The 26071-nt window shown below is 45.4% G+C and overlaps 2 protein-coding genes across 18 annotated transcripts in view; both read left to right on the top strand.

Annotated features, from left to right (window-relative positions):
- The window catches only part of PRKAG2 (protein kinase AMP-activated non-catalytic subunit gamma 2), a 184929-nt gene extending 175111 nt beyond the window's left edge, over positions 1-9818 (top strand). For all 15 annotated transcript variants that reach the window (XM_048951501.1, XM_048951504.1, XM_048951505.1 and 12 more), the window contains 8 exons: positions 2049-2094; positions 2879-2933; positions 3396-3522; positions 4317-4482; positions 4807-4844; positions 5500-5646; positions 7044-7137; positions 8735-9818. In XM_048951501.1, the coding sequence (XP_048807458.1) occupies positions 2049-2094; positions 2879-2933; positions 3396-3522; positions 4317-4482; positions 4807-4844; positions 5500-5646; positions 7044-7137; positions 8735-8766 (705 nt within the window). In that variant the 3' untranslated portion in view covers positions 8767-9818. The remainder of the gene's footprint in view (positions 1-2048; positions 2095-2878; positions 2934-3395; positions 3523-4316; positions 4483-4806; positions 4845-5499; positions 5647-7043; positions 7138-8734) is intronic.
- A 5457-nt stretch (positions 9819-15275) lies between these two features.
- RHEB (Ras homolog, mTORC1 binding) overlaps positions 15276-26071 on the top strand; it is a 31500-nt gene continuing 20704 nt past the window's right edge. For 2 of the 3 annotated variants that reach the window (XR_007378219.1, XM_048951531.1), the window contains exon 1: positions 15276-15514. Coding sequence is in view for 2 of the 3 variants with exons in the window: in XM_048951531.1 (XP_048807488.1) it covers positions 15463-15514 (52 nt within the window). In the remaining variant the exon portion in view is untranslated. The remainder of the gene's footprint in view (positions 15515-26071) is intronic. The other variant, XM_048951530.1, reaches the window with a different exon arrangement.

Here is a 26071-nt window from a genome sequence, read left to right as displayed (position 1 = left end):
TTGTATGCAGGGCTGGAGAGTGCTTGAAATTGTAAGAAAAAGTTAGTTGTATTTAAAAATCAAATATGTGGCTGCACAGTGGCTGGTGTGTTTTTATTAATTTATACCTTTATAAATAAATCAGCGTTGTCTCGTAACTGATAGAGAGTTATTCTGAGAGGAATATGTGGAGCTGAGCACAAAGCTGGCTTGTGGAGCCGTGGGGGAATTAAGAGGTAACTCAAATCTTGAAGTGGTGCTTTAGAAAGAATGAGTTAACCTAGTTGAACAAACACAGAGGTTTTAGTTGCGTGGCTGAGTTACACAATCAGTTGAAGATCTCTTGACTTCAATTAACTGTAATTTAAAAAATTCCCATTGGCAGTCGGTTGATGAGGTTCTCTTGCTTACATGTTCGTACAAACATTTACATCCCTTTCTTGTTCCTGTCAATGCCAATTCCCCACTGAATTAAAATATACGTACTGTGTTTTAGTAGCTAAAGAATTGGCAGTTGGATGGAACAGGCTTCTGATGTATGTGGATGTGGCTGGATGTGACTCTGGGCAGCCTGATCTACTGGATGGCAACCCTGCACATAGCAGTGGGGTTAAAACCAGATGATCATAATGGTCCTTTTCAACCCAGGCCATTCTGTGATATCAGGCTTCTCAAAGTTAGGTGATCATGTCTGTTCTTGATATTTACAGTGATGTATCTTGTCACATAACCAGTGCTCCTGTGCAGTTTCACTTACGGTCTAGCAGTTGCCATTCCTGTTTGTGCTATCTAACATGCTGTTGTGCAGAAGTCCATAGAAGAGGTGGTGCTAAACACAGCCTGTGGGCTGGGGAAGGGTGAATAACTGAGAAGTGGCAACATCTGACCAAAGGGTGACTGATGCAGTCTCCTGTAGAAGAAGAAAAAGAAATAGTAAATGTTCTGTTGGGGGATGCTCTAGTTCAACTAAGTGCAATTGTGCTGAAAATTCAGTTTTTAAGTATTTTAATCACTGCTAAACACACCACATCCCTCACAGTGTGAAGCATATTACTGTTCATGAGCTAGATAATATTCTTGAATGATTGATCAGGAAAGTTCAGGTACGTTCATCCATATGGTGTCATCACAGAGCTGGACTTGGCCTCATCTTCTCAGCAGCTGAGGAGTTCTCCTGTTCTTCTCATCACTTTGGTAGACTCAACTATGCTCCACAAGCTTAGCTGGCTTCTTTTTTAATCTTTTGTTTTTGTTTTTTAAATACCCTAAAAGAAGTCTTTACTACTCATCTGGACATCTTTTATACCACCCAGAAGGAGTACATTGAGTAGCCCAATTATAGTGTGGTAATTTAACATTCTCTTACACTCTTTGAAGGGTGTCAGTTCCAGTGTGATCCAAAAATGGTCTCCATTGGCTCACAGAAGAGTGGAGTAGGTTTTGTGGAGGCTCCTACCCTTCACCTGCACACTCTTCAGCTCCATCAGGGCTTACAGAGGTACAGGCAGAGAGGAGCAGTGTAGAAGGCAACAGGCTGCTTTGGCCTATGCTATGGCAAGCACAACTCTTACCTGTTGGGAGTGGCTGGCTTGCAGCTTGGTACCTGAAGAGAGAAGCAGCTTCTGCATCTTAAGCCCTTTCAGAGAACCATGAGCAGTGTGGAAGGAGCTAAACCAAGTGCATTTTTGTTTGTAGTTCAACAAATGTAAAGTTAATCACTTTTTAGCATTAAGAGGTGATCAGGATAAGCTCTTGTTGAGGTGTGTGAGGGATTATCAGAGACTTTCCTCTGGGTGATTATTTCAAGGTGAGTCTAGAAGAGATCTGGGCTATAGCTTGGGCAAGTGAAACATCTCTCCTGTCCCCTGAGATGTGGTCCTGTGTGGTATTCTGCACCGAGCAGGATTGCACACTTTTGTCTCAATATTGCCAAGAAATATTATTCTGGTCTGGGCAATTAGTTGGATTCTTGTTAAATTGCCCGCAATGAAAAATAAGGGAATAATTCAGAGATAAATAATATTGTTAATTATTTTGGGTTTAAAATTAATACCTTCCATCTGTTGTAGGTTCAGATCTATGAATTGGAGGAGCACAAAATAGAAACCTGGAGGGGTAAGTTCATTTACTGCTCAGTTGCTAGTTAAAAGTCTATCATTAATATTAAGTACAGTGGATTTTTAATTAATCATAACATATTTTTCTCCACATACTTTTTAATAGAAGCAGGAATAATAAAAGCTTGTCTGCTTCTTCCTGGGGTTCATTTATTTTTTCTACCTGAAACAGCACATGAACTAGAAGGATTATGCTATGTATTGCTTCACTACTTTTCCCTGTTCAGTACCATCTCGATATTTTCTTAAAAAGAAATGGAATCACACCAGGGGGTGTACTGGCCTCAGAGTGATGTCTGTACCTGGAATGGGAATGTAACTGAACCGGGGTGCAGAGTGAATAGATGGCTGTAGGTATTGAGTGAAGTGAGAGTTGAGCAGCAAGCCGTGCCTGAGAGAGCTGCACAGTATGGTTACAACACTCATAGCATGTGGGGATGTGAGCAGAAATGCTGAATGCAGCGAGGGATCTTTGTGAGGAAACGGACTGCATGCCGTGTTATAACATAGATCAGCCCTCTGCACAAACCAGTCTGCTCAGAAGAGATCAGCAAATGGTTTGCTGTGGTCGCAGTGACCCCTGGTGGTAGTCAGCTTAGTCCTGTTGGAATTTCAGCCTCTCTTTGTTGTTGGCATAGATGAACATGCACAGGTGGTAGGGTATCTATAGTCATTGTCTCCTCTGCTCATTTAATTTTGTGCTAAGGAATTCATGAAGTGCTTTTATGAAACTGCTGCTGCTTTCCCACAGAAATGGTAATGGTTTGCTTTTCTATGCACAGAACTTTATTTACAAGAGACATTTAAACCTTTAGTGAACATCTCCCCAGATGCAAGGTACGATTTTCCTTTCCATTTTGCTTAACTTGAAAGAAACGAACTCCATTTCAACACTGAATTTGAGTCGTCTTTCGCACAGAGAAACAGCTTCTATTGTAAACTAGAGCAGGAGAGTGAACTTCTGATTCTTGCTTTTAGTTTTTGGAATAGGATTGCTTATACCATTTAAAGTAAGCTGTAGTGATTATCTCCAAGTAATTGCATGTAATATCCTCAGTAGTATTGTTACTGTTAAGCCATGAAGAGGTTATTCAGTTTTGTCATAAGGATTGTGTCTGAATGGAGCTGCTTGCATGGAATATCCTAGAAAACATAATTTGAAAGGCCTTAACTTCTGTAACATTTAAAGGTAATGCCATTAACTGTGTCCTTTCTGTGGGTTTGTAAACCTGTACATGCATCACTTGATGTGGCTCTTTCTTGGCAACCATTTATTTTAAAATTTGCTTTTCTCCTCAGCCTTTTTGATGCTGTATATTCATTGATCAAAAACAAAATCCACAGATTGCCAGTTATAGATCCCGTCAGTGGAAATGCACTTTATATACTTACCCATAAAAGAATCCTCAAGTTCCTCCAGCTTTTTGTAAGTACTTCTGTTTTGCTTTAACTGATATTTTCCCTCTACCCACTCACCTCCAGCCCAGGTAGACCTCTCCAATGTTAAGCAACGTGTTCAGAAACTTCATGGTAATCTTCCATGTTTGGGCACTCTGTTGTTTCTTTGTGCATCTTTTCTGCTAACAGAGAAGCTCAGGTGATACACTGTAGCCTAGACATTACCTTTATTTGGTTTTAATCATCTGAAGACAAAGAAGCAAACACCAAACAAAAAACACCAGGGATATGTCTTGGCTTTTTGAGTATTTTGGTATTGTCTTCTGGGTGATCTCAGCTGCAGGAGCTGTTTTGATTACATGGGTAGAATAATGACTCATCTCCTAGAGCCAAGCTTAACACAAGTTACTGTACTGTATGTTGGTCACAGGAGTGGACAGGAGGCAAAGCAATCAAAAGGATGTCAAAATAAGCATGCAGCATCTCACATCTTTGCCTTCGCTTTTCAGATCAATGGGGATGACATAGTTTAGGATCCAAAGATTTTAGTGATGGGCCGTTACAAAAACTGACAAGCAAAACAGCTTAGATGTGCAGTCTCAATTTAAATCTTGTTGGAACAGTGCTAATGCTTCTAGATCTAAGCTTGTTTTGGCTTTATCTAAATCTAGTAACAGATTATCATAATGATCTGTAACAATTGTTTGGAGTCTCAAGATGGATGAGTGAATATATGTTTCCTAATTATGTATGGAAAACTCGGTAACTGGTGCGTCATGCAGAAAACTGCATTGTGTAAATACATTCATCTGCCCTTCCTAGATGTCAGAAATGCCAAAGCCTGCCTTTATGAAGAAGAATCTGGATGAACTTGGAATAGGAACTTACCACAACATTGCCTTCATACATCCAGACACTCCTATCATTAAAGCCTTGAATATATTTGTAGAGAGAAGGATATCGGCTTTACCTGTTGTGGATGAGTCAGGTGTGTGTTGATTCTGCTGTACACAAGTGTGGTAAGATAAATGCTGTTGAAGCCTGGATTGACTTTATATATATATATAACATTGTGTGTATATATGTAATTTATATATATATGATTAGAATATGTAGAATGATTATGCAAGATAGAGGCTGACAGACCTGGAAGATTCATCATGGGTGGCCAGTTTTGATTTGGTTTTTTTGTTTGGTTTTCTGTCTTTCCTTCTTGATCTCTCTGTATCATTACAAAATAACAAATGTACAGGACACAAGAAAACTTTCTTTCTATTGCAAGCACTTTATTAATACATGTTTTTCTTTCTAGGAAAAGTTGTAGATATTTATTCCAAATTTGATGTAATAGTAAGTATGCCTTTTAAATTCTATTGTGTTTTTTATGTAGTGAGCAATTAGAAATTAATGTGCTAATATATAAGTTTTTATTGCACTTAATAAAGTAGATGCAAGAATGTATGTTGAGTGGTAGTTCCAGCACAGTCCAGGAGAGGGAGTTCGAGCCTGCAGATAGAAAGAAAGGTTGAAGAAGACTTACCGTTTGTTTTCCACTTGAATCTCTGTAGTAGGATCTACTTAATGGGTAGAGTTCAGACTAGCCAAAATATTGTCCTCACCTGGCCTTTGAAAATCAAAACAAATGGTTTGTTCTTCTAGTATATATTGAAATCTATAGAACATCATCTTTCCTTTTTTCCTTGTGGCAGAAGCAGGATGAGTGACATCAAGCCAGATATTAGATAACAAAGTAAGGAGACTTTCATGGGCCTAATGCATAACCACAAAACATTATTATCAATTAATCCAGTCTTTCTATGATGTGTAATTTAGTTGCACCTTTGACTGTTCCTAAAAACTGCAACTGAAGAGTATCTGCTTTGTTTAATATGTGACTTGGAACAGACTCAATGTACCCCCGAAATGTGTGTCTACTTGGTGCCAAGATATTTGCTCTGTTGAGTACTTTATCACTAAGTAGTGAGCAGTGTGCCTTGTTTTTCAGAACCTTGCTGCTGAAAAAACCTATAATAACCTAGATATCACGGTGACACAAGCCCTACAGCACCGTTCTCAGTATTTTGAAGGTGTTGTAAAGTGTAGTATGCTGGAAACACTGGAGACCATTGTTGATAGGATAGTGAAGGCTGAGGTGAGTTTGCCACTGTTTTTTAATTTCCCCTCCCTGTAAAAGTTGTGTGACCAAACTAATAAATAGGGCAAATTTATCCTTCTGGAATTATTTTGGTTACTTGAAGAAAATATGTTTTGTTCATGTTTACATATGTAGGGATCAGTTTGATTTCTTGACTTACATATACTTAAAAGAATACAAACTGTGAAACAAAGCCAGGGAATAAAGTCTTACCAAGAACTTGTTCACCAATTGTCTTGTAAATGACTCAGTGCTTTTTTCCTGTTCTTCTTGTCTGGTTTATCCTCTGATTTTAGTTCTGGGAACCTTCTTACACACAGGTGTGAATGACTCCTTCAATTTTACAACATTTTTTTTTCATCTTTGGGGCCATAACTGTACATTTGCTTAATATGAGCAGAATTCCCATGTTGTATAAAAACCCCTCAGAACTTCCATTAGGTGATTTTGACACAGTTTCCTGCATCAGCTTGAGCTTCTTCCTGAAACTCAGTGATTTTAGCATTGCTGATGCACAGATTCCAAATGTGGCTGATCTAATTAATGTCTTCAGAAGCTTTAGACATTTGGGTTTTCAGAACAACTCCTACCCTTTGGCTCAGTCTAAACATAGTGAGGCTATGCAAAAATGAGTCAGTCAGAGCCACAAGGGAGGCACTAATTGGTGCTATTTTTAGCTGCCAGACAAAATGTTTGATCTCACTGGATGTGAAACAACTACACTGTCCATTCTTCTTGAATTCATTACACTGAGAGAAGAAAGAATGTGTGTGTGTGTGTGTGTGTGTGTGCGCACTGAAAATATCACCAACATAGATTTGGCAGAAAGAAAATGCAAAACATATTCTCCCACTTTCCCCCTCTCGCAGTGTTTCCTCACAGTGTCAGCTGAGTGTGACTCTGCAAATACATCTGAGATCCTCTTTTTTTCTTTTTGCTTTATCTGACTGGTGGTGAAGTTGTTGACCTCCACAATAAGCTCACATCTGTATGAAGTCAAGACACTGCAGCTTTGTTGCTGTCACTTCTGTGAAAAGATGAGAAATATTTTTCACTTTCTTCACAATTGCATTTGATTGGTTAGACTTGAAGCCCAAATTCATTTTGGGTAAGAAGTAAAGCAGTACCAAGGTCTCTACTTGTGATAGACGTCCTCCCAAGGATGACCTCTTTATGAGGTGGCTCAGCTGTGACCATTTGGTTGCACAGCTCCCAGCTTGAGCTGGGTTGCAGTGCTGAGATGAGGGCACTCTCCCATTCTGCAGTATTTTCAAGGCATAGATCTTGGCTTGTCTGCCATTTCAGGTATGATTTTATTGCCGTCAGGCAGCTGTGTGCCTTTAGCTCTTACTTCACATCAGGAAAATCTCTCAAAATGTTTTCCCTGCTCGCAGGTTCATCGTTTGGTGGTAGTGAATGAAGCAGATAGCATTGTGGGTATCATCTCCCTTTCTGACATTCTACAGGCTTTGGTACTCACGCCAGCAGGTATGGATGTTGCATTCTGATGTTTGCCTTAAGTCATTCAGTAGTGCATACAGCTTGCTGGTCTTAGCTGGTATGATGACAATAATACTTTGCTGATTTAAAAGTTGTGTAAGTTTGATTATACTCTTCAAATAAGTGTTTCACTTCTCTGCGAGTAATAGCCAACAAAGTGCTTAATTGTCAGTCTTTTGTCACTTTTTACTGTGTTAGAGATGTCACACCAGAGTGAATTATTCCAGTAGAACTATGGTGTATCACTAAACTTGATCAGGTTCCCTTTAACCTATCAGCTCATTTAATTTTTTCTGCTACTTTTACTTGGATTGTTTTGTTGCTTTTTACTTTTGCCCAAGTCACTGATCTGCTCCGTGTTCTTAACTGGAACTTCACTTTGGTTGTGTAAATGACTTCAGTGTCACAACGACTAAAGCAAAGTCCTCCTCTGGCTTTGTGAGAAGGACAGACAGAAAATGTCTGAAGGTCACAGTTTTGCCTTCAAAATACCAGGTTGAGGAAACAGAGCTGAGTATATCCTTGAGGGGAGTTACAAGGGGGTTTCCCACTCCCATACTCCAGGTCATGTGCTTCTGGTGCTTAGCATGTGGCAGCTTCTCATGAGATCCCTCTGTGAGCTGCTTTATCCCATTGATCTGATGGGAAACTTGGCCAGCAAAAAAGCTGTGGATTCATCAGGTGTCACAAAAGAGCCTAGCCCTAGAGAGCAGGAGGTAGCACAACACACAGGCAGGGCTGTGCTGCCAGCAATGTGGGGTGACAAAGTAAAGATGTCTGCAACGTAGGTCAGAACGTGATTCACCTCTTACAGTGGATGTGTGAGGACGACCAGGTAAATCATGCCCTGTAAATGCCCTTTTTCTGTTACTGACCAGAAAGAAAAATGTGTTGACTGACAGGAATTGAGACTGGTGTGCAGGAGGGGAGGGAGGGAGAAATCAGTTGTGATGTGAAAACTGGGTGAATGTAATGGATTTTTCAGTGTTTGTGATGACATATTACAAACAGTTGTTGGCAAGAGCTTCTGCTCACTGGAGCTGGATGTCGAAGCCAGCTCACCTTAGGGGTCACTCATTGCCCAGTGTGTAGGCAGTGCTTGGAGAGGAGGCGCAGCACTACGTGGTTCTGCTGAACAGCTCTTTTGGATTCTTACTGTAAGCAGAATCTGCCCCTGAGCCAGAAAAATCACTCAGTGCAGTGTAGTTAAACTGAATTCCTACCTTGTGGTTTTTTTTCCCCAAGTATGACCTCACTTTTTAAGAGCACTATGATGATTAAACTTGGCTCCCTGGGCAGATGGACAGGCTTGCAGCATGGCGTTTTTGGGGAGCGGTACTTCAAAGGCAGTTGTGACTTGGAGAATTACCCTGCCAATGAAGTTAGAGGCAGGCCTCCAGGCCTTCTTCAACCTGTGTTAGCATTCAGCAGTCCTGAAGTGTGCTCCTTATGGATGCAGTCCAGTCCTGTGGTTCTGGTAACGTGGTCAGACAGTACTTGCAGCGTTCAGAACGAGCGGTGCCGTTCCGTGAGGCAGCTGCTGTATGCATTAGAAATCACACGTGCTTTCCTCTTCTGTTAACAGGTGCCAAACAAAAGGAGAATGAAAGTGAATGACTGCTGTGAATGTATAAACGTTTGTAGGAGAACTTGAACAAAGTTTCTGGGTCAAGTTTGTCTCGAGAACAGTGACTGCAATAGAACAGAGCAGGATGGTTGAGAATGTGTTTTGGGACTTAGTGATGGATGATGAGTCTATTCCCCCCCAGTGATGTCGCAAAAAAACAAAGCAGCATGACAAAAGCTTATGTTACAATGTAGGCTTGTATTTCAAAACGTCTTCAGAACATTTGCTGGAAGACTTCACACGATGTCCTTCATTAAAATGCACTGTATTCTGAAACTTTTTCATTTTGTATTTGACGGAAGTCACTGGTCAGCAATGGATATATGTGACATAAGGCAAGTGTATGGCATATTCATATCATAGTGCCTTATGTCAAAATACAGCAATATGTCATCACTGTTGCCCATCACTGTCAAAGGAAGTATTGTGTTAAATGAGACACTGTATTTGAATGTGAAAGTCTTTAAACCTAAACCAAATCAGTTTCAGTTCTCATTAGACTTGTCATAAAAGCTGTAATTTGAATATCAGTAGACTTCTTTAAAACTTTAATGACAGTTTTGTGTTAAATGTCGCATTCTGAACCGAGTTGTAAAACGAGACTGATTTTAAAAACAGCTTTATTTATTTTTACTTTCATGACAATTTTTTACACATCTTTGGTGGATAGCTAAAATTTCACCATATCCATTAATAAACTGTTGATTGTTATACAAACCAGTGGCAGATTTTCTCATTATTTACAACGTTGGAGTTGTAGGGCTGTTGGTCAGTCCACGTGAGTGGAGTTGGAGATCCCAGCAGTGCTCCATGCTGTGCTGTGCAGGCACCGTGTGGGAAGGGACGTGCCAGAGAACCAGACTTTCCACTGTGTTGAAGATGTAAAATGATGTCTGTACGACTAAAATGCAACTCTGTATTGTATGTGATTTGTACAGAAGCCGAGGAAGGCCGTGGGGTTTTGCTGATGTAAATGTACTGTAACATTTGATGATGAGATTTTTATAATTGTAGATGGAAGAAATTAAACCCTCCAACATCCGTTTGGTGTTAGCGGCTCTCGCCACGTTTTTCTGCACGTATGATGTATGTGTGTTTTGGGTGATGTAAGCTCCACACAGATGTTCCCATTTTCCTTCAGCTTATGAGGCAGCTTGTGCTGATGGCACGGTGCAGGTAGTGCTGCTTCTGGCAGTGCTGTGTTTCCAGTGGGAACGTGGCCCCAGAATAATGGCACTAGGCTGACCCTTTATTTTTCCATGTATAAACACTGACGCAAAAGGTGAACGATTTGCAGTTTGCTGACAACATGTGAGGTTTTTAAGAGCAATGGAAAGCCCTTTCTTCAGACCTCACTTCCTGCAGGAGATTTTGGAACAAAATGTGTGAAAGTTTTCTTCCTACTGATGTTTTTCATGTGTAAAAACATTCTTGTACACAGGGACAAACTATTCTCTCACACTCTCATTGCAAACCGTTGTCTTGTCCAGCATCTTTTCTGACTAATGACCTGCCAGCTGTGCTCCCTGTGCTTCTGAGAGGCACAAAACTGAGAAAGCAGCCACCTGGTGGGGCCAGCTGCACACTGCTGCTGTTACAGACCAGCAGCTCAGCTCGCTTGTCTTTGCTGGGGAAAGGAGCGACAGAAACCAGAAATAGCAGCTCTTGTGCTTCGTGAGCTGTGTGGAAAGGGATCATTGGTGGTAGACTGAAATTTCATGTGGTCATCACTACCTGTAAATGCCATCCAAGCTGCACAGGTGTGACTTCTTGAAAGCTTGCTTGCTGTTCCAGCACCAGAATTACAGCCAGCTTTAGAAGGTATGGGATGGAACTGCTTAAGTGCAGCACTCTATCTCACTCTGCCTAGCACGAGTCTGCAGGAACAACATTTTCAGTCCTACATTAGGGTAGTTCTGGAAAAATTGAAGGGTTGAGCCACTGATAGATGCTTTTTTCTTACATTATATTTAGCACAAAGTCTTTTGGCCATATTCCATCCAGACAGCTTTGTGCTTGTCTGCATAAATTAGCGTGCAGAATGAATTTGCAGTTTTCAAACAGCCATGCACAGAGTCCCTGTTTTAACATTATTACAAGTGCCATGCATGTGTTATGGACACTGAGCTAGCAGAATCATGGAAAGCTGGGATCCTCAGTGATGCAAAACTGTATTCAGAGGATTTCTACCCTTGCTTTCTGAAATTCAGTTCTGAATATTAATTTAAGCGTGACAAAAGTGTCATCAAAAAGGCATTTTCCCTTACCATGCTCCTTGTCCTGGCACAAGTACCTGTTACACAAACTAAACCAACCATGTCATTTTAATGCAGATCGATTTACTACAGAGCTGGGAAACTGCTTGTATCAGCTTAACGAAGGCATAGAAGTAAATGGGGGTAGAGAAAGGAGGGATGATTTGGCAGCAGTGCAGCATGTACCACGCTGTGTTGCCAGAGCACCTAAAGCTTTCATGTAGAACACTTCCCTTTCACGTAGCTCGCTAGGGAAAACCAGACAGCAGTTGGTACCTATGGAGCTGAGACCACAGAATTCCCTTTCTTTACACAGATGTGGTGATGCTGCAGGTGGAGGTCTCAGGGAGTTCCTCTTACAGCTCTGGTAGACTATTCCATAGCATAGATTGTCATTCCCAGGTATGCTGAGGTGCTGAGGAAGTGGATTCCATTCAGCCAGCCGGATGGGAAAGCCTATGTGATTGATTCCTGTGCTGCCCCATGTGTTTCCTTGCCAGCAAGAGATGTCTGCAAAAGATAATTATTCTAAAGTACTTCTTGGTCTTGCGAGGGATCAGACGATGTTTGCTACTGACCTGCTGTGGATGTGTTTAAGTATAAGGAAATGTCTTTGTAGAACTATGTTTGCCATTATTTTTTCAATTAAGCTCAGCCCCTCAGTATTTTGCACTATCTAGAGATGCTGTGAGCTCATTACTTCAGAAAACTGTCCTTTGCTGACATTGATCATTTGGCTGATAAAAACACTTTCATGTTGTTTTACTTCTGGACTCCTTTCAGTTAAAAGGTCTGAGGTCTGTAGGCCTTGCAGACTGTATTTGCTGTTTACTAGCAACTGAATTGCAACTGTTGAGTCTGAGGCCTATTCATCTCCAGTCCTACAGAATATTGCTCTGCTGGGAATGTTTGGGTAACGCAGAAACAACCAACATTGCTTTCCAAGGCTCAAGTTCTTGTCCTCCCAGCAAGCGAGGAATCTGACTGAAGCAGTTCCAAAACTGCTTTGAGAACACACTTTGCCATCTTTCAATTGAGCTCAGGGTAAGCTGGAGTCATTCAGTTTCGGTCCAAGCAGAGGTGAAACCATGCGTGCCTAATCCTGCTGAACAGCAGGCTCTCCATGCTCAGCTCTCAGGAGCAGCCAGTTTGCTTCAAAATCTTCACACCTTATGTGCTCCCACATTAAATGTTTACTAGGGGTAATCTCCAGGAGAAAACGTCATTCTGAATAGTTTTATAGTACCCTTGTATCCACATCACGTGCATTATGCAAAAAAAAAATGTTCTGCAGACAATGCTTTTTGCTCTTAACTCCAGGTCCAAATTTAAAGGCAGTTTTGAGTGTTACTTTATTGGCACTCATGATGATTGCATTGATTCCCACTGAGGTGCATGCAGAGAGGTGACAGGTACACATACAGCAAGCTGATCCCTGGGGTGTCCCTGCCAGCAGTGAATGGCAGAAGCCCATAACAATAGTCTCAGTGATGGGAGTTGCAGGTACCATTTAATGCAGAATTATTTCTTTTGAATGTTTTTTTCTACTATTATTCTGTCAGCATTTCTATACAAATGTTGGAGAATTTGATCTCTATCAAAATCCATGAGGGGCCAGGAACAAGTGCAGGATGGAACTGAGTGTACTTCCTAACTTCAGTGGGCAGCAAAGCGTATGCCATACATGTAGGAGCACACCCAGTGCTAACATTGGGTGCAGTTCCAATAGCTCCTCGGGAAGCTGCTGATTTGCCAGAGGATTGAGCAGGTAATTAAATTGGTAATTGCTGTTATAGGAACTGAATGTACAAGTCAGATGTGTTTTGCATTTGGAACCTGAGTAGCACTGTGTTCGTGGGTTTGTATGTGCTGGATTGCCATAAAAACACTTAACTGCTGGGTTATGTTTCCTAAAGGAAATTCATCGCAGCTTTTTCTCCATCACAGCAAAGCAGACACAGGCAACAAAAGACAGATGCTTTCCAGTTTCTCAGCCTCCACATCTGTTCCTGATCTCACTGCATATACATGCTCTATTTGTGCCGGCACTTTTTGTTTTGGAACCTAGACCATGCCTGATGTGTTGCATTTGTTGACCATGTCTGTTGGTAACATGTTTACAATAAAATGAATATAACTTATCAACGATTGTATTCTTTGTATAACCAGTACAACCATTTAATTTGAAGGAGCATCTGGTACAGAACTGGCTTGGAACACATCCTGAGCATAGGTGCCTGGTGTCAGTAACTCATTCCAGTGTTCTGTGAACTCCTTTGTAGTTCACAGGACAACCTGCAAACACTCTAGGAACGAAGATGCTGGAGTAGTGCTAGGGAAGGGCAAAGGAAAAGCCCTACTGCTAATGCTGCTGCTCCAGCCTGCTGCAGGGAAGACACAACCTGAGCAGTACAGGAAGCATTTCAGCTTATCTCCCAGTAGGAGAAATGCAACAATACCTCCTCAGATCCAGAACATCTCTGCTTTAGCTACTGATTGAGCAGCAGCATCCCAGATTGCTCCCAAAGGCCAGTTGGTGATAGCACCAAGTCTTGGTGCATGGAGAAAGGACAGAGCTGGTCTGAGAGTTTCTCATTTGCCCATTTCAAGTGGCCCAGACAAGACAAAGTTGTCATAGGGATGGCATAGGGAATAGCCACTTCCTTCCAAAGAACCAGTGGAAGAAAAGAAAGTTGTAGGTTTTTCCTAATTTTCAAACACGCCAGGAGGGATGAGCCGTGGGTTCCTGCCCCACTTGCTGAGCAAGCATGGACACTATCCTAGGATGGAACATCTCCATTGCAGTTAGAAGCAATAAGTAAATCAGCTGGTTGGGAGCAGAAAATCTGCAGTAGTGAGCTCTCCTTATAGGCAGTGAACAAGTGGAAGTTAACAGGAATGAGACGAATACATGAAGGTCCAAAAAGTGAGATAAGAGAACAGAATAAGGGGAAAGGCCTAATCAACAGAAGTAGGGTGTCAAGGAAGAAGCAAAAACAATCAGAGAAATAAAAAAAATAAAAATTGGTGCTTGCCAGAATACCTGAATACTACAGACAAGTAATATGAAAGGATAATGAAGTTGAAAGTGCAGCTACCATGAACTCCATGTATGTTTCCTGACCCATTTACGTTGTTGCAGCTCCTCCCTCAGCCTTTCCAGTCCGCACAAACATTGGGCAGTGCCATGGTTTAGAGAGCAAAGATGACAGTAAAGCTGCAGAGAGATTCAGTGGATGCTACTGCACCACAACATATCACACCATGCAGAGGGAATGCTGTGACCTGCCCTGGGCAGAACTGTCCCTCCACACCTTTCAGAGAGCTCAGAACAACCTGTCTGCGTGCAAAGATAGGATTTCTACGTGCTATTTTCCTTCCTCAGCCTGACCATTCTCCCGAAAGGGAATACTCTAGGGTGATGAAAAAGCAAGCGGTAACCTATGATGTGTGGAAATGGAACAGGTTGGCTGTATAATCAGGGAACGACATCGAACCCCACAGCTCAAAGTACCCTGACCAACTACCATTCTCTCCAATGCTTATGTGATGTTTCCCAGGTCATCAGTACTTAGCCATGGAGATCCTGTAATCCATAGGATTACAGGCCAGGTTGGATGGGGCAGTGGGCAGCTTGATCTAATGGCTGAATTAGCATTTGGCAACACCGCCCACAGCAGGGCATCGCAGCTGGGTGATCTCACAGGTGCCTTCCAACCCAAGGGATTCTGTGATTCTATGAGACGGGCTCAAGTCGCACCTGGAGAGGTTCAGGTTGAACGTTAGGAAATACTTCTTCACGGGAAGGGCAGTCAAGCAGCGGTACAGGCTACCCAGAGAGCTGAAATCCTCACCCCACCGCCCCGAGAGGTGCGCCGAGTCCCTGAGGGACCGCGCAGCACTCCACACCCCGCGCCGCTCCCAACCGCCCTCCAAAAGAGCGCTACTACGCACGCGCGGTTTTCAAGCCCCGTCTAGCCAATCCCCTCCCGCGCAGCTCCCTAGCCCCGCCCCCTCCCTTTGAACGCCGATCTCAGCCAACCCCCGCCGCCTAACCGCGCGGAGCGGCCCAATCGGCGGCCGGCGCCGCGGAGGGACGGGGCGGAGGGGGCAGGCATGACGCAGCGAGTTTTTCCTCGCGGCGCTTGGCGCCGGCTCTCGGCGCGGCGGCGGCGAGGTCGCCGCTCTGGCCTGTGACGCGTGACGCACAGGTACGTGAGGGGCCGGCGAGCCCGGCGGTCACGTGGGGCGGGCGCTGCCGCCGCTGTTGCCGCCAGGCGCCGCGGGTCCCGCGCGCTCGGCCCGTCGCCGCCGCCGCCCTTCCCCCTTGCCGCATGAGGCTGACGGCGTTCCCACAGCCGCCCGCCCGCCGCCTCCTCCTCATCCGCCGCCGCCGCCCTTGATGTGGTTCGGGGCCGGGCGGGGGACAAGATGCCGCCGTCCAAGTCCCGCAAGATCGCGATCCTGGGCTACCGGAGCGTAGGTGAGCGCGGGGCTCCGAGGGGAGCGGGCGGCAGCGGCGGCAGGTGCGGGGCCGGGGCGGTCCGGGCTGCGGGCGGGAGGCGGCCGGGAGGCGCCATGGCGGCGCCGCAGAGCGCTGCGGGCCCGGGGCCGCGCCGCCGTGCGCCTCTGCCCTTAATTGGCCAGGGGGCGGCACGGGCCGGGGGGAGTGGGGTGAGAGGGGCTGCAGGCGGTGGGACGGGGGCGGGGAGCTGGCTTGGCGCTGCCGGGCGTCCTCGGGGCTCCGGGCTGCGGGTGAAGTTCCGCGTCCCCTCAGTCACGGCCCGGCCCAGGGCGCACCGCGTGCCCTTCGCTCCGATTTCTGCCCTTTTCCGCTCTCTGTAGACGTACGGCGATGGAGGATGAGCGTACGGCTCTCCTCAGAGAAGGAGAGAACTTCCCGGTGCCGTCCGAAGCCGGGAGCGTTGCGGCATCCCGCAGCGGCCGGCCTTCCTCCTGCAGTCTGCGCTGCCGAACGGCCCCGCCGGCTGCAGCCTCGTGGGGCAGGAGCGGAGCGGCCGCGTAGTGCGGCTCTCGGCATCGATCGGGCTTAAAAGCGTAGGTCGATGTTAAGGATAATGCGCGGCTGGAAAAGAAGCCGCTGTAGGGAGATGGTGCTCTGCTGTAGGAGGGTTTTGGCTGTAAGTGAGTGATTTGTCTGCGGTCACGCACTCGGCACGAAGGACCTGTAACGACGCCGTTTTCTTTTCCCGAGATCAAAAAAGGTTACGTGAGCGCCGGCGTTTCTTAGATGCCGTGTGCATAGCGGCAGCCTGGCTTCAGGGTGAGGTGGTGGAAAAACGGTGCTGTGTCTGTATGGTGCTAGAAGGGAGCAGCCAGCAGGAGGTTTGTAGTTTGCACGGAGTGGCTGACATGTCACAGTCAGCCTCAGAGTTTGTCTTGTTACGTTTTCCTCTTTTCTTCTTTGATCACTGATGAAAAGCGATGGGCAGTGTGAGTCGGTGGGAGGAATGCTGTAAATTTGGCGCTTTGGGCTTTCAGCTGTCAGAAGATTGGATGGTCTTGGGGCGGATAAACCATTGAGACTGACAGCACAGCATATAGACACTGTTAATGCTGTTGTTGGTGTGACCCAGAATGCTTTGGGTGATGGTGCTTGTGTGGATGGAGGTGGGCAGAAAGTTACCTCCTGCCCGTTAGGATGTACTGCTGTGCTTTTTCACCTGCAGCTTCCCAAGAGTGGTGTGGTTTGGGGTCTTGTGGGACGTGGTCTGTTCCATTAGGACAGCTGGTTGTTGTAGACACATGGAAGAAAAGAGAAGTAGTAGTTTGCCTTTTGTTAACCTTGACAAGTCTGTTGCCTTGCTTGTTCTTAGGTACAAATCTTACATGTTAAAGCCACAGAGTTACTCCTCTTAAGTATGGGAGCATTACATTTCTAGGCAAATATTTACGTAAATGTTCCGGCAGTAGACACGAGCTGTTGGTTGTACCATCATGTAGGGCTGGCAGAAAAACAAGAAACAGACTGTGAGATGAAGGTTGGGTCTTTTGTCCACCCGAGAATGCCTTGTAAAGTCCAGGAGAGTAAAGGCATGGTTTGGCTTCAGATAAACATTCAAGTAAGTCTTGACCTGGTATGGCAGGAATACCACTTGAGCTCTGCATAAAAGAGAGGATCCCATCTCTTTTTAAGAGAAGAGGAAATGAGGGCCATTACTTGTGGGGAAAAATCACCCTTTGAACAGAGCTAGTTTTCATCAGGATGGGGAATAATTCCAAGATCCGAAGGGCTGCTGAAGGCTTCTGAGCTTCCTTTTATAAATAGGGAACTGCCATTAACCTTAACCTTAGCTTTGACCCTGCAGCCTGGGAGGCTGCTCTGTTACGCTGTGCAACCTTTCCAGCTCTATGGCTCGAGTGAAGCTGAGGTGAGCTGGGCTGTGGGGTTGGGTGATCTCATAATTTGCATATAGAGCACAAGATGAGAACGATTAGAAAATGGCGACCTTTTCTCCCTGTTCAGTTCTGTGCTGAAATAACCGAGCTGACACGTTTCAGGCCGTGAGCTGTTCCCTGCAGCTGATGATTCGACAGCTTTGCGGCTCTCTCAGGCTCTGAGCAGCACACATGGCATCAGGCAGGCACGTGCCCCACGAGGCTTTGTGAGACACGACTCTGAGTGTTCGCTGGCTTCATGCTCAGCCCTTGATTTTCCCTTGTATGAAACCATCCTCTTATCCCAGCGATGCCAAACAGCGCAGGTTGGGACTGCTGTTCTGATGGCTGTTGGTATAGAAGGTTCAGGAGCCTGCTTGTTCCAATCCACTCCCTTATCTTTCAACACTGCCATCAGCCTTTCCTGTGTGAAAGCAGCGTGTTCTGCTGTGGGAGTGATCCCAGCAGCCTACATCCTGGGGCAGGGAGATGCAGAGGAGCATTGCCAGGAACTTCAGGACCTGTTGGTGGGGAAGGCCAATTGTTTGCGTATGGCATACTGGTCGTGGCATGAAGCTAGACAGAAATCTCACAGGAACATTATCTTTGGGTGCTTGAATGGATCTAAAAAGAAAGTTACGCTGCATTGTGTAAGCGTGCTTGTCCTGTATAAGGTTCTGATAGAAGTCAGATGGATTTTTAGCTTAAAATTCGATTGTTTGCTAATAGGAAGAGTTTGCCTTTGAGTGCTGCTGTCAGTGAAGTGACCAGAGTGGACCAGAGCGAACCAGCTACTTGAGATCTGATTCCAGAAGAAGGCTGTCCTGTGTGTGATGGAGCATATGATTTCATAAAGTTATAAAGCAAAGCCTTCACTAAAAGGAATCGTCATGTTGCCCTCATTGTGTCCTGCTCGTAATTCATTATTTCTATTTATGTTTGGGGTCTGTGGAAATGATTCAGCCAAGACTGAGGTACTGATGTCAGGATGGTCACTGTTTCTTTAGAGCAGTGTCCACTCTGAAAAGCAGTACGGAGTTGTCCAGAATGCTTTGTAGTCACATTGGTTCTTTTTGCTCATAGAAAAAGATGCATTCTGTCTGTGTCAGTGAGGTTTCCTGGGTCATTTTGTACTAGAGCTTATTGCTGGAATTCTCTGTATTGTGGCACACACACTTCAGCACATCCTTGAGGGCTTAGAACCTGGATGGGGCCCTGGACAGCCTGAGCTGGTGGGGGCAGCTCTGCCCATGGTGGGCATTGAGCCTGGATGGGCTGTGAGGTCCCTTCCAACCCAACCGTTCTGTGATGGAAGGTGAGCAGGGAGGCGCTGCTTGGATCGTCTGCTTCAGTGCCAGGCTGCTATCATTTGTGTTTTTGCAGCTGATAGGACTATTGCTGCTGGTGTTTGGAAGCCTGCATTGTATAGGTGCAGACAGGTGAGCTGGGAGTGCTCCCTGCTCAGTTTGGAGTCAGGTTCCTGGTGGCTGCTGCGTACCTTTCATCTTTTCTGCAGCGAAGCAGCGCTTTGTGACTTTCAGCTTCCTCTGTTGTGTAGGTGAAAAGCGGTCTGTGCTGCACTTCTCAGGCAGAAATAGTCGTGGTCTGTGTTTGCAGTAGGCAGGTAGCAGAAAAACTGGAGCTGAGCCGAATCACCTGCCATATCTCTAATACAGACGTGTAATGATTGCCAGTGATTCCTGGCTTTGAGAGCAAGAGTTACTTGAATATTGGGCTTGTATTGTCAAATGGGGCTGAAGCTTTGCTGTCTCCTGTGGAAGATGGCCTCTTAGCATGGCGCCCTGTGAGGGTCCCTCTGTTCCTGGGCAGAGGGAGGAGGTGATCTGGGAGGCAGCACACGGCTGTTAGGTGAGAAGGAACGAAGAAATGGGCACTGTGGCTCAGTGCAGTTCAGTTTACAGGATCAGCAATGTCTGCGATGTGGGGAATCATTGGGGCTGAGCAGGAAAATGGAGCAGGTTGGGATGCAGCCGGTGGTGGCAGTTTGTGCTGAGCCGTAGGCAGCAAGCAGCCAGAAGACCTTCCCAGTGCTTCCCTCCTTACAGCTGCACAGCATTGCTGGCTGGAGCAGGCAGCTCTCATTGCATTCCAGGGCGCTGCTGCACTCTGCGGTGATCTGATGGCAGCAGTGGTAACGGCAGCAGCGGGGTTATGTGAGGACGCTGCTCTGGCCTTAACTCTTTGCTTGCCTGCTCTGCTTTCTTGTAATGGCAACGCTCACAGGCTTTGCTGGGCAATTGGAGCGTTCTGTCACTTGATTACTCAACTGAGACTTACAGTTGGCAGGGGAAACCAAACAAAACGTAGATCCTGCCATTTCTAAGCTATGAAAAGCTGAAGCCCTGCCTTCAGATCCATTACACTGCCCTAAGCACAGGCTCTGGGGAGACAGGCACCTCTGTGGTACGTGCTGCCTGATGTGACCATACACCCAGAATGAGGAGAGCAGCCTAAAGCAGGGTGACCCACCAATGGCTGTGGTCAACCTCCTGCGGCTCCTGAAGGTGACATTCAGGGATTTATTACAGAACCTGCTCGATTTAACTCTGTGTTTGGTCCAAAATCTCAACAGCTTCTCTGTGGGATCTTCATCCAATGTTGTGAGTGCTGCATGAGTCCCAGTGAACCCGTCCAGCTGTCAGCCTAAATTACTATAAATCAGAAGCTGCAAACTTGCAGTGCGGTATGTAGGAACACGGAGCTGCCCTTGTTGGCTGTAAATCTGTCTGCTTGAGGACTTTGGGTTTTCTGGGGCCTGTAATTGAAGGGAGCAGCAAGTTTGTTGAGAGTGTGCTAGCATGAGAAACTGAAAGGTCTCTCCTGAGCTGGGGGCGGGGAGGAGGAAGGGTGGCTGCTCTTCCAATCCTGATCAGGAAATGGGCTTTTGGTTATGGTGCTCTCAGAGATAGAGCAGGTCCTGCACGTGGGAGGAATGTGGAGGATGTCCACATTGTGTCACCTAACAGATCTCTGCATGGGGCCTCAGGTTATTAATCTTACTGGATTGTAAGACCCCCACTGGAATGTGGGATGTTTGAAACTGAATTCTCATTTTCAGACCTCTGAAGTACAGTGGATGCTGAATTGTTGTTTGAACAAAGGATGCTTTATATAGGACTTAAACAAGGTAAAGCATGGGGACAGGCTTTCTGGACAGGCTGGCTTGCTGGGCTGAGGCCAGTGGGATGAAGTTCATCATGTCCAAGTTCTGGGTCCTGCACTTTGGCCACAACAACCCCAAGCAACACTGGGGGCAGAGTGGCTGGACTGTGTGGAAGAAATGGACCTGGAGGTGGTGGCTGATGCTTGACCAAGTATGAGCCAGCAGTGTGCCCGGGTGGCCAAGAAGACCAATGGCGTCCTGACTTGTGTCAGAGACAGTGCAGCCAGCAGGAGCAGAAAGTGAGCATCCTCTGTACTCAGCCCTGGTGAGGCCACACCTCAAGTGCTGCCTTCAGTTAAAATAAAATTCGTAGTTGTGTTCAGTCTGGAAGCATCTCCTGCATTTGAGGATTACAAGTGATATACAGTCTGCTTGGAAGTTGTGGAAATGCTCAGTGGATCAAGGGCGAAAGTGCAGACTGTGCCAGGGAGTCAGGATCACCGCTTCCCTCTCTGATTTGAAAACCTGCAGAAACTAATCAACAGGCTCTATTGCTTTGCAGAGAAACCTTTGGGTATTTTACAGAATATCCATTGCCTGCAAATGTCCGTTGACTCCCCATTTAGGTGTAGGTGTTGCTCAGCACTCCGGCAGCATAGGAGTGATTCGGAAGTCCTTAACCTGTTTGGATGCACAGGTTCTTCCTCAGCTCGCCATATGGAATTCCATCAGTGTACATGCAAGTGGTAGATGCCACATGGAGGATGTGAATGAGGGTGGTGAAAAAGGGTAGATAAATGGATGTTGTGAGTTCCTCAGAGCAGGTGGTGGATTATTAAGCATAAAGTGCCAATCAAGACCAGGAGAGGACAAGCGAAGAGCAGCTTGTGGGTGCTGGGAGGTCCTGCAGCAGGGAAAGCTGGGACTTCTGGGAATTCCTACGTGAATTAGAACATGATGAGGAAATTTATTGTTGTTTAATTTGGATGAAATCCTTAACAATTTGTGGCTAAAGGCCAAAGATGAATCTTTTTTTAAGGCATAGGACTAGATAAATGATTTCTGAAGGCCTTTTAAAGAGCAGAACACCCTACCGTGTGATGCTCAAAAGCCTCGTCCAGAAGAGCTGCAGTGCTCGTATCTTAAATAGATGATAACTGAAGAAATGCTTCATCCCCGTTATGGAACGCTTTAAACAGTGAGATCTTTATAATCTAACATTGATGCATGAGGGGTTAATATTTCTGGAATGGTTATATCACTGTCCTTAAGTTAATTTGGAAAAAGCGGGAACGCATGAGTGGTCTGCAGTGTGTGGGTGCCTACATGTGCCAGTGCAAAACGAAATGATGCTATTAATGTGTCCCTTGACAACATTGTCTCCTGAGTTAGTGGGATACATCTGTCTGGCTTCAACAGCTTGTCAGATTGCATTGCCAGAACTTCCTTCAAGATGTCCGACCTCCTCTAAAGGTACTCCTGCTACATGAAGGAGAGCTGGGATGCACAGTGTGTAGGAGAATGCCAGGAAATCTGTCCTGCAAACTGACAGAGCAGTCCAGCTCTTGATGTGAATGCAGTGGGGTATGTTTTGCTTTAAGTCTACCGTCAGTAACAAATGTTTTGGTGTTCTAAATAGTGTTTCAGAATTATTGTTTTGAATTAGGTCTGGAAGTTTCTGCTTGGAAGCTTGAATGTCAGCTGACACTGCTGCTTCATTTTTGGCACTGCTGTTCTCTGCACGGCTTCCTTGGGGGATGAGTGTTTGTGATGGTGCTTTGCTTCAGCCACGTGGCTTAGCATGGTGAAGGAATCCTGAAGAGAGGTGTTGTGTTTGGAGGAAGGAGTTAGTCAATCTGTTGTTGGTTGGTAAACTTGAATCTAGAAATGGCTTAAATGCAAGACAAGCAAGTTTGTTTCTCTGAGCAGAGAGGCTGAGCCCTCTGACCGTCTCAGAACCACGTTCTTTATACAGCTTGTCTCACACATGAAGTGTTTTCCTGCTCGCCCTCCCTCAGCTGCAGTTGTGTGGTGGTGGGGCAGTCCCAGTGCAGCTGGCTGCTGGTGCTCCTGCATGTCGTGCTGGCTTCACTTCGGTCAATGCAAACCACTTTGAACAAGTGCAACTTAATGTTCCTATAGAAAACTTAGATGATGCCTTCTCTCTTAGGATTTCCGGGCAAAAAGACTGTGATCTGAAAAAGCCATTATCTCATTTATAATTTATAGACAGTGATGGTACTGTTGGATATACCTCTGTTTAATCCGAAGATGATCATGTGAGCATCCCGCTATGGCATTCAGCTGCTTACTGGGGTGTGGGCTGTACGAGCTGGAGGGTGGTGAATAGAGAAGAGCACAGGATGAGTGTGTGTGGAGCTGGCTTTTAAGGGCAGCCTGCCGTGGGAGAACTTGGAGCTTCTTTCAGCATGTGGAAACCAACAGTGAAGACGGGTTGTTTTCCAAATACGCAGGCTGAGGGTGTAAGCTGCTTCTGAGAAGCTTTGCTGTACCTACAGGAAATCTCAGCCCTTGACCCGTTGGCCTGCAGCAGTTCAGATTTTACCCATTTCTGCCAAGTGGATGTCATGTACTTAGCTCCTTAGATACTGTTTAGACTAGACTTGAATTTATGATTAACTGGATTAACTTGAGATTTAACTGGCTAATAGCGGAGTAATAGCCAGCACCATGCTTTGAGAACGTTATTTGTGTAGGGATGCAAGACTTGACAAGGTGGATGTGTGTGCTGCTCTGCTCTGAAGGTGGACTTGGTGCTGGAGTGCTGCAGGGTGACCCCACTGGCCTGTGGGGCTGTGCTGGACATCAATATCTAATATTACTTATTACTAATATTATTAGTAATACTAATATTATTACTTAATACTATACAATATTATTACTTAATACTAATATTAATACTTATACTTAATACTATTATTATTACTAATATTACTTAGACCATTCCTTGCTGTTAACAGAGGTTTTCCTTTGCTTACAGAGGCTGCTCTGTTATGTTGACCTTCTAGACAAAGTCCTTTCTCATTCAACTTTGTATATTTTATGGGGTAGGGTATATTGTATAGGTGTGAAGGATGGAACGTAGCACATTGCTGCTCCATCTGAATTCACAGAATCACAGAATGACCTGGGTTGGAAGGGACCTCAAGGACCAGGAATCTCCAACCCCCTGCCACATGCAGGGCCATCAACCTCCACATTTAATATTAAACCAGGCTACTCAGGGCCCCATCCAACCTGGCCTTGAACACCTCCAGGGTCGGGACATCCACAGCCTCTCTGGGCAGCTGTTCCAGCACCTCACCACTCTCTCTGTAAAGAACTTCTCCCTGACATCCAACCTAAATCTTCCCTCCCTCAACTCCAAACCATTTCCCCTTGTCCTGCTGTTATCTACCCTTTCCAAGAGTTGATTCCCCTCCTGTTTGTAGGCTCCCTTTAGGTACTGAAAGGCTGCCATGAGGTCACCCCGCAGCCTTCTTTTCTCCAGGCTGAACAAGCCCAGCTCCCTCAGCCTGTCCTCATAGGGGAGGTGCTCCAGTCCCCTGATCATCTTCGTGGCCTCCTCTGGATCCTCTCCAACAGCTCCCTGTCTTTCTTGTACTGGGGGCTCCAAACCTGGACACAGTACTGCAGATGGGGCCTCACAAGAGCAGAGTAGAGCGGGACAATCACCTCCCTGTCCCTGCTGGCCACCCCTCTTCTGATGGAATTCAGCTGTGTTACAGGTGCTGTCATTGCCTCTGTGGTGCCTGTGCAGTGGATGGAGGGCTGGTGCTGCGACTTAGAGCTCCACTTCTTTAATAAGTGCTAAGCCTGATGGTTCTGATGTATGGAAAGGTAATTGAAGTAGTATACTGACCTCGAGCTTCAAGGAAGAGCTGGCTGGGAGCTGAGAGTTGCTTCGTGTTGAAGCTGCAACTTTGAAGCTGGGAAAAAAAGGAATGCACAGAATGCATTACAGCAAGATACACACGTCTTTATTTCTAATGACAGAATTTTAAAGCTGATTTAATGATGAAACAATGACAGGTACTGGAAGTGTCTTTGAAAGACATTTCATATTACACGTACCCTGCGATCCAAGGAAAGGTCAGCTTCATTCAGCTACCTAATTACCTGTCTGAGCTGCGTGTGCAGGGGAGGGCTTGGCTTCTGCCCAGCGCTGTGAGTTGAGCTTTATTTTGTGGGGGAAGAAAAAAAAATATCAGTATGAAGTTGAGTCTTCTCCTCTAAGTGTGTCATAAACTGAAACAGTTGGGCCTGATTTGTCACTCAGCTTTTCTGCCTGCAAAGGCAAGGAGCAGAGGTAACCAGACTGCACTAAAATACCCAAACTGTATCTTGTGACAAATGTTTCCTGAGGTTCCTGACTTCAGTGGAGACGTGTGCCAGCAGGATCCTTCTCTGCAAGCATCTGAGGGTCATTTTAAAATCCCATTGTAATGTTGGTGTCACAAGGAAATAATGATGAAGTGAATGAAACTATGTCTCAAAGCAGATGTATACGCTATGTTTAAGTGATAATCCTTCGCGATTAAAGGTAGTAATAGTAGAATTAAGTTGTGTCTCAGTAAAACACAGCTCATGGTGTCATCTCCAGAAGTTTAGAAACTTCTTCACTGGCCCAGGTGTATCATTCCTGTAGTCATTAGAATGATTCACTGAGCTGCGTGGACGTGGTCAGCAAAATAGCAGCTATGCATAATTAGTACCTGGGGGGATAAAATGTTAATTAACATGGAAAGCTGCTAATGATGAAGTCTGAGATGAGTGATGAGCTAGTGATGAATTCTGCAATCCTTCCTATCTTGTGAAAAGACTTCTGTCCAAGAGCAGTGCTGCTGTGCCTGTTGCTGCCTGGTTGCACCTCACTGTGCTCTGAGAAGTCTGTGAGCTGAGCTGGGACGTGCTGCTGTCTCCATTTTGTGCACTGGTGTTCCAAATTCGAAAAAAGACAAAGATCCCAATTCTCACAGTTAAATTGAACACCTCCCTGTGCTTCACAAAGACTTTCTCATGCTCAGAAAGTTGAGTGTAAATGTGCAGGAGATGCTACAATTCCGGAATGTAGTGGGGTTTATCTAATCTGATAGGGCTGACAGCATTTTATTCTGAAATTCACTGAACCTTTTTTTGATCAAACCTCTAGTGGTTGCTCTGTGGGTAGGAGCAGTTCTGCGCAGAGACAAACTTGCATAAATTGCTGGGTTTGTGGCATGGATGCATTAGGTGCTGCCAGCTGCTGGGTCTTTCAGAATGAAGCAAAGTAAGTAGGCTCTTCTGTGGAAAAACATGGGTTAAAGACACCGCCTGCATCTGAAAACATCTGAAAACCCACCAGAACAGAGAAGTACAACTCCTTGCTAGTTGGCAGCTCTTAACCCTAGCAGCTGTTTTCTGACTACTTGTGCAGCCCATGGCTTGCATTGAGAAACCCTGCTGAGATAAGAGTGCGCCATGGCCATCATCGCAGAGATGCTGAGTTTGGGACAG

Source organism: Lagopus muta, chromosome 7 (assembly GCF_023343835.1).
Source record: "Lagopus muta isolate bLagMut1 chromosome 7, bLagMut1 primary, whole genome shotgun sequence".
NCBI classification, from domain to species: Eukaryota; Metazoa; Chordata; class Aves; order Galliformes; family Phasianidae; genus Lagopus; species Lagopus muta.
The sequence above is the reverse complement of the archived record's forward strand: the minus strand, read 5'-3'. Positions and strand labels throughout refer to the sequence as shown.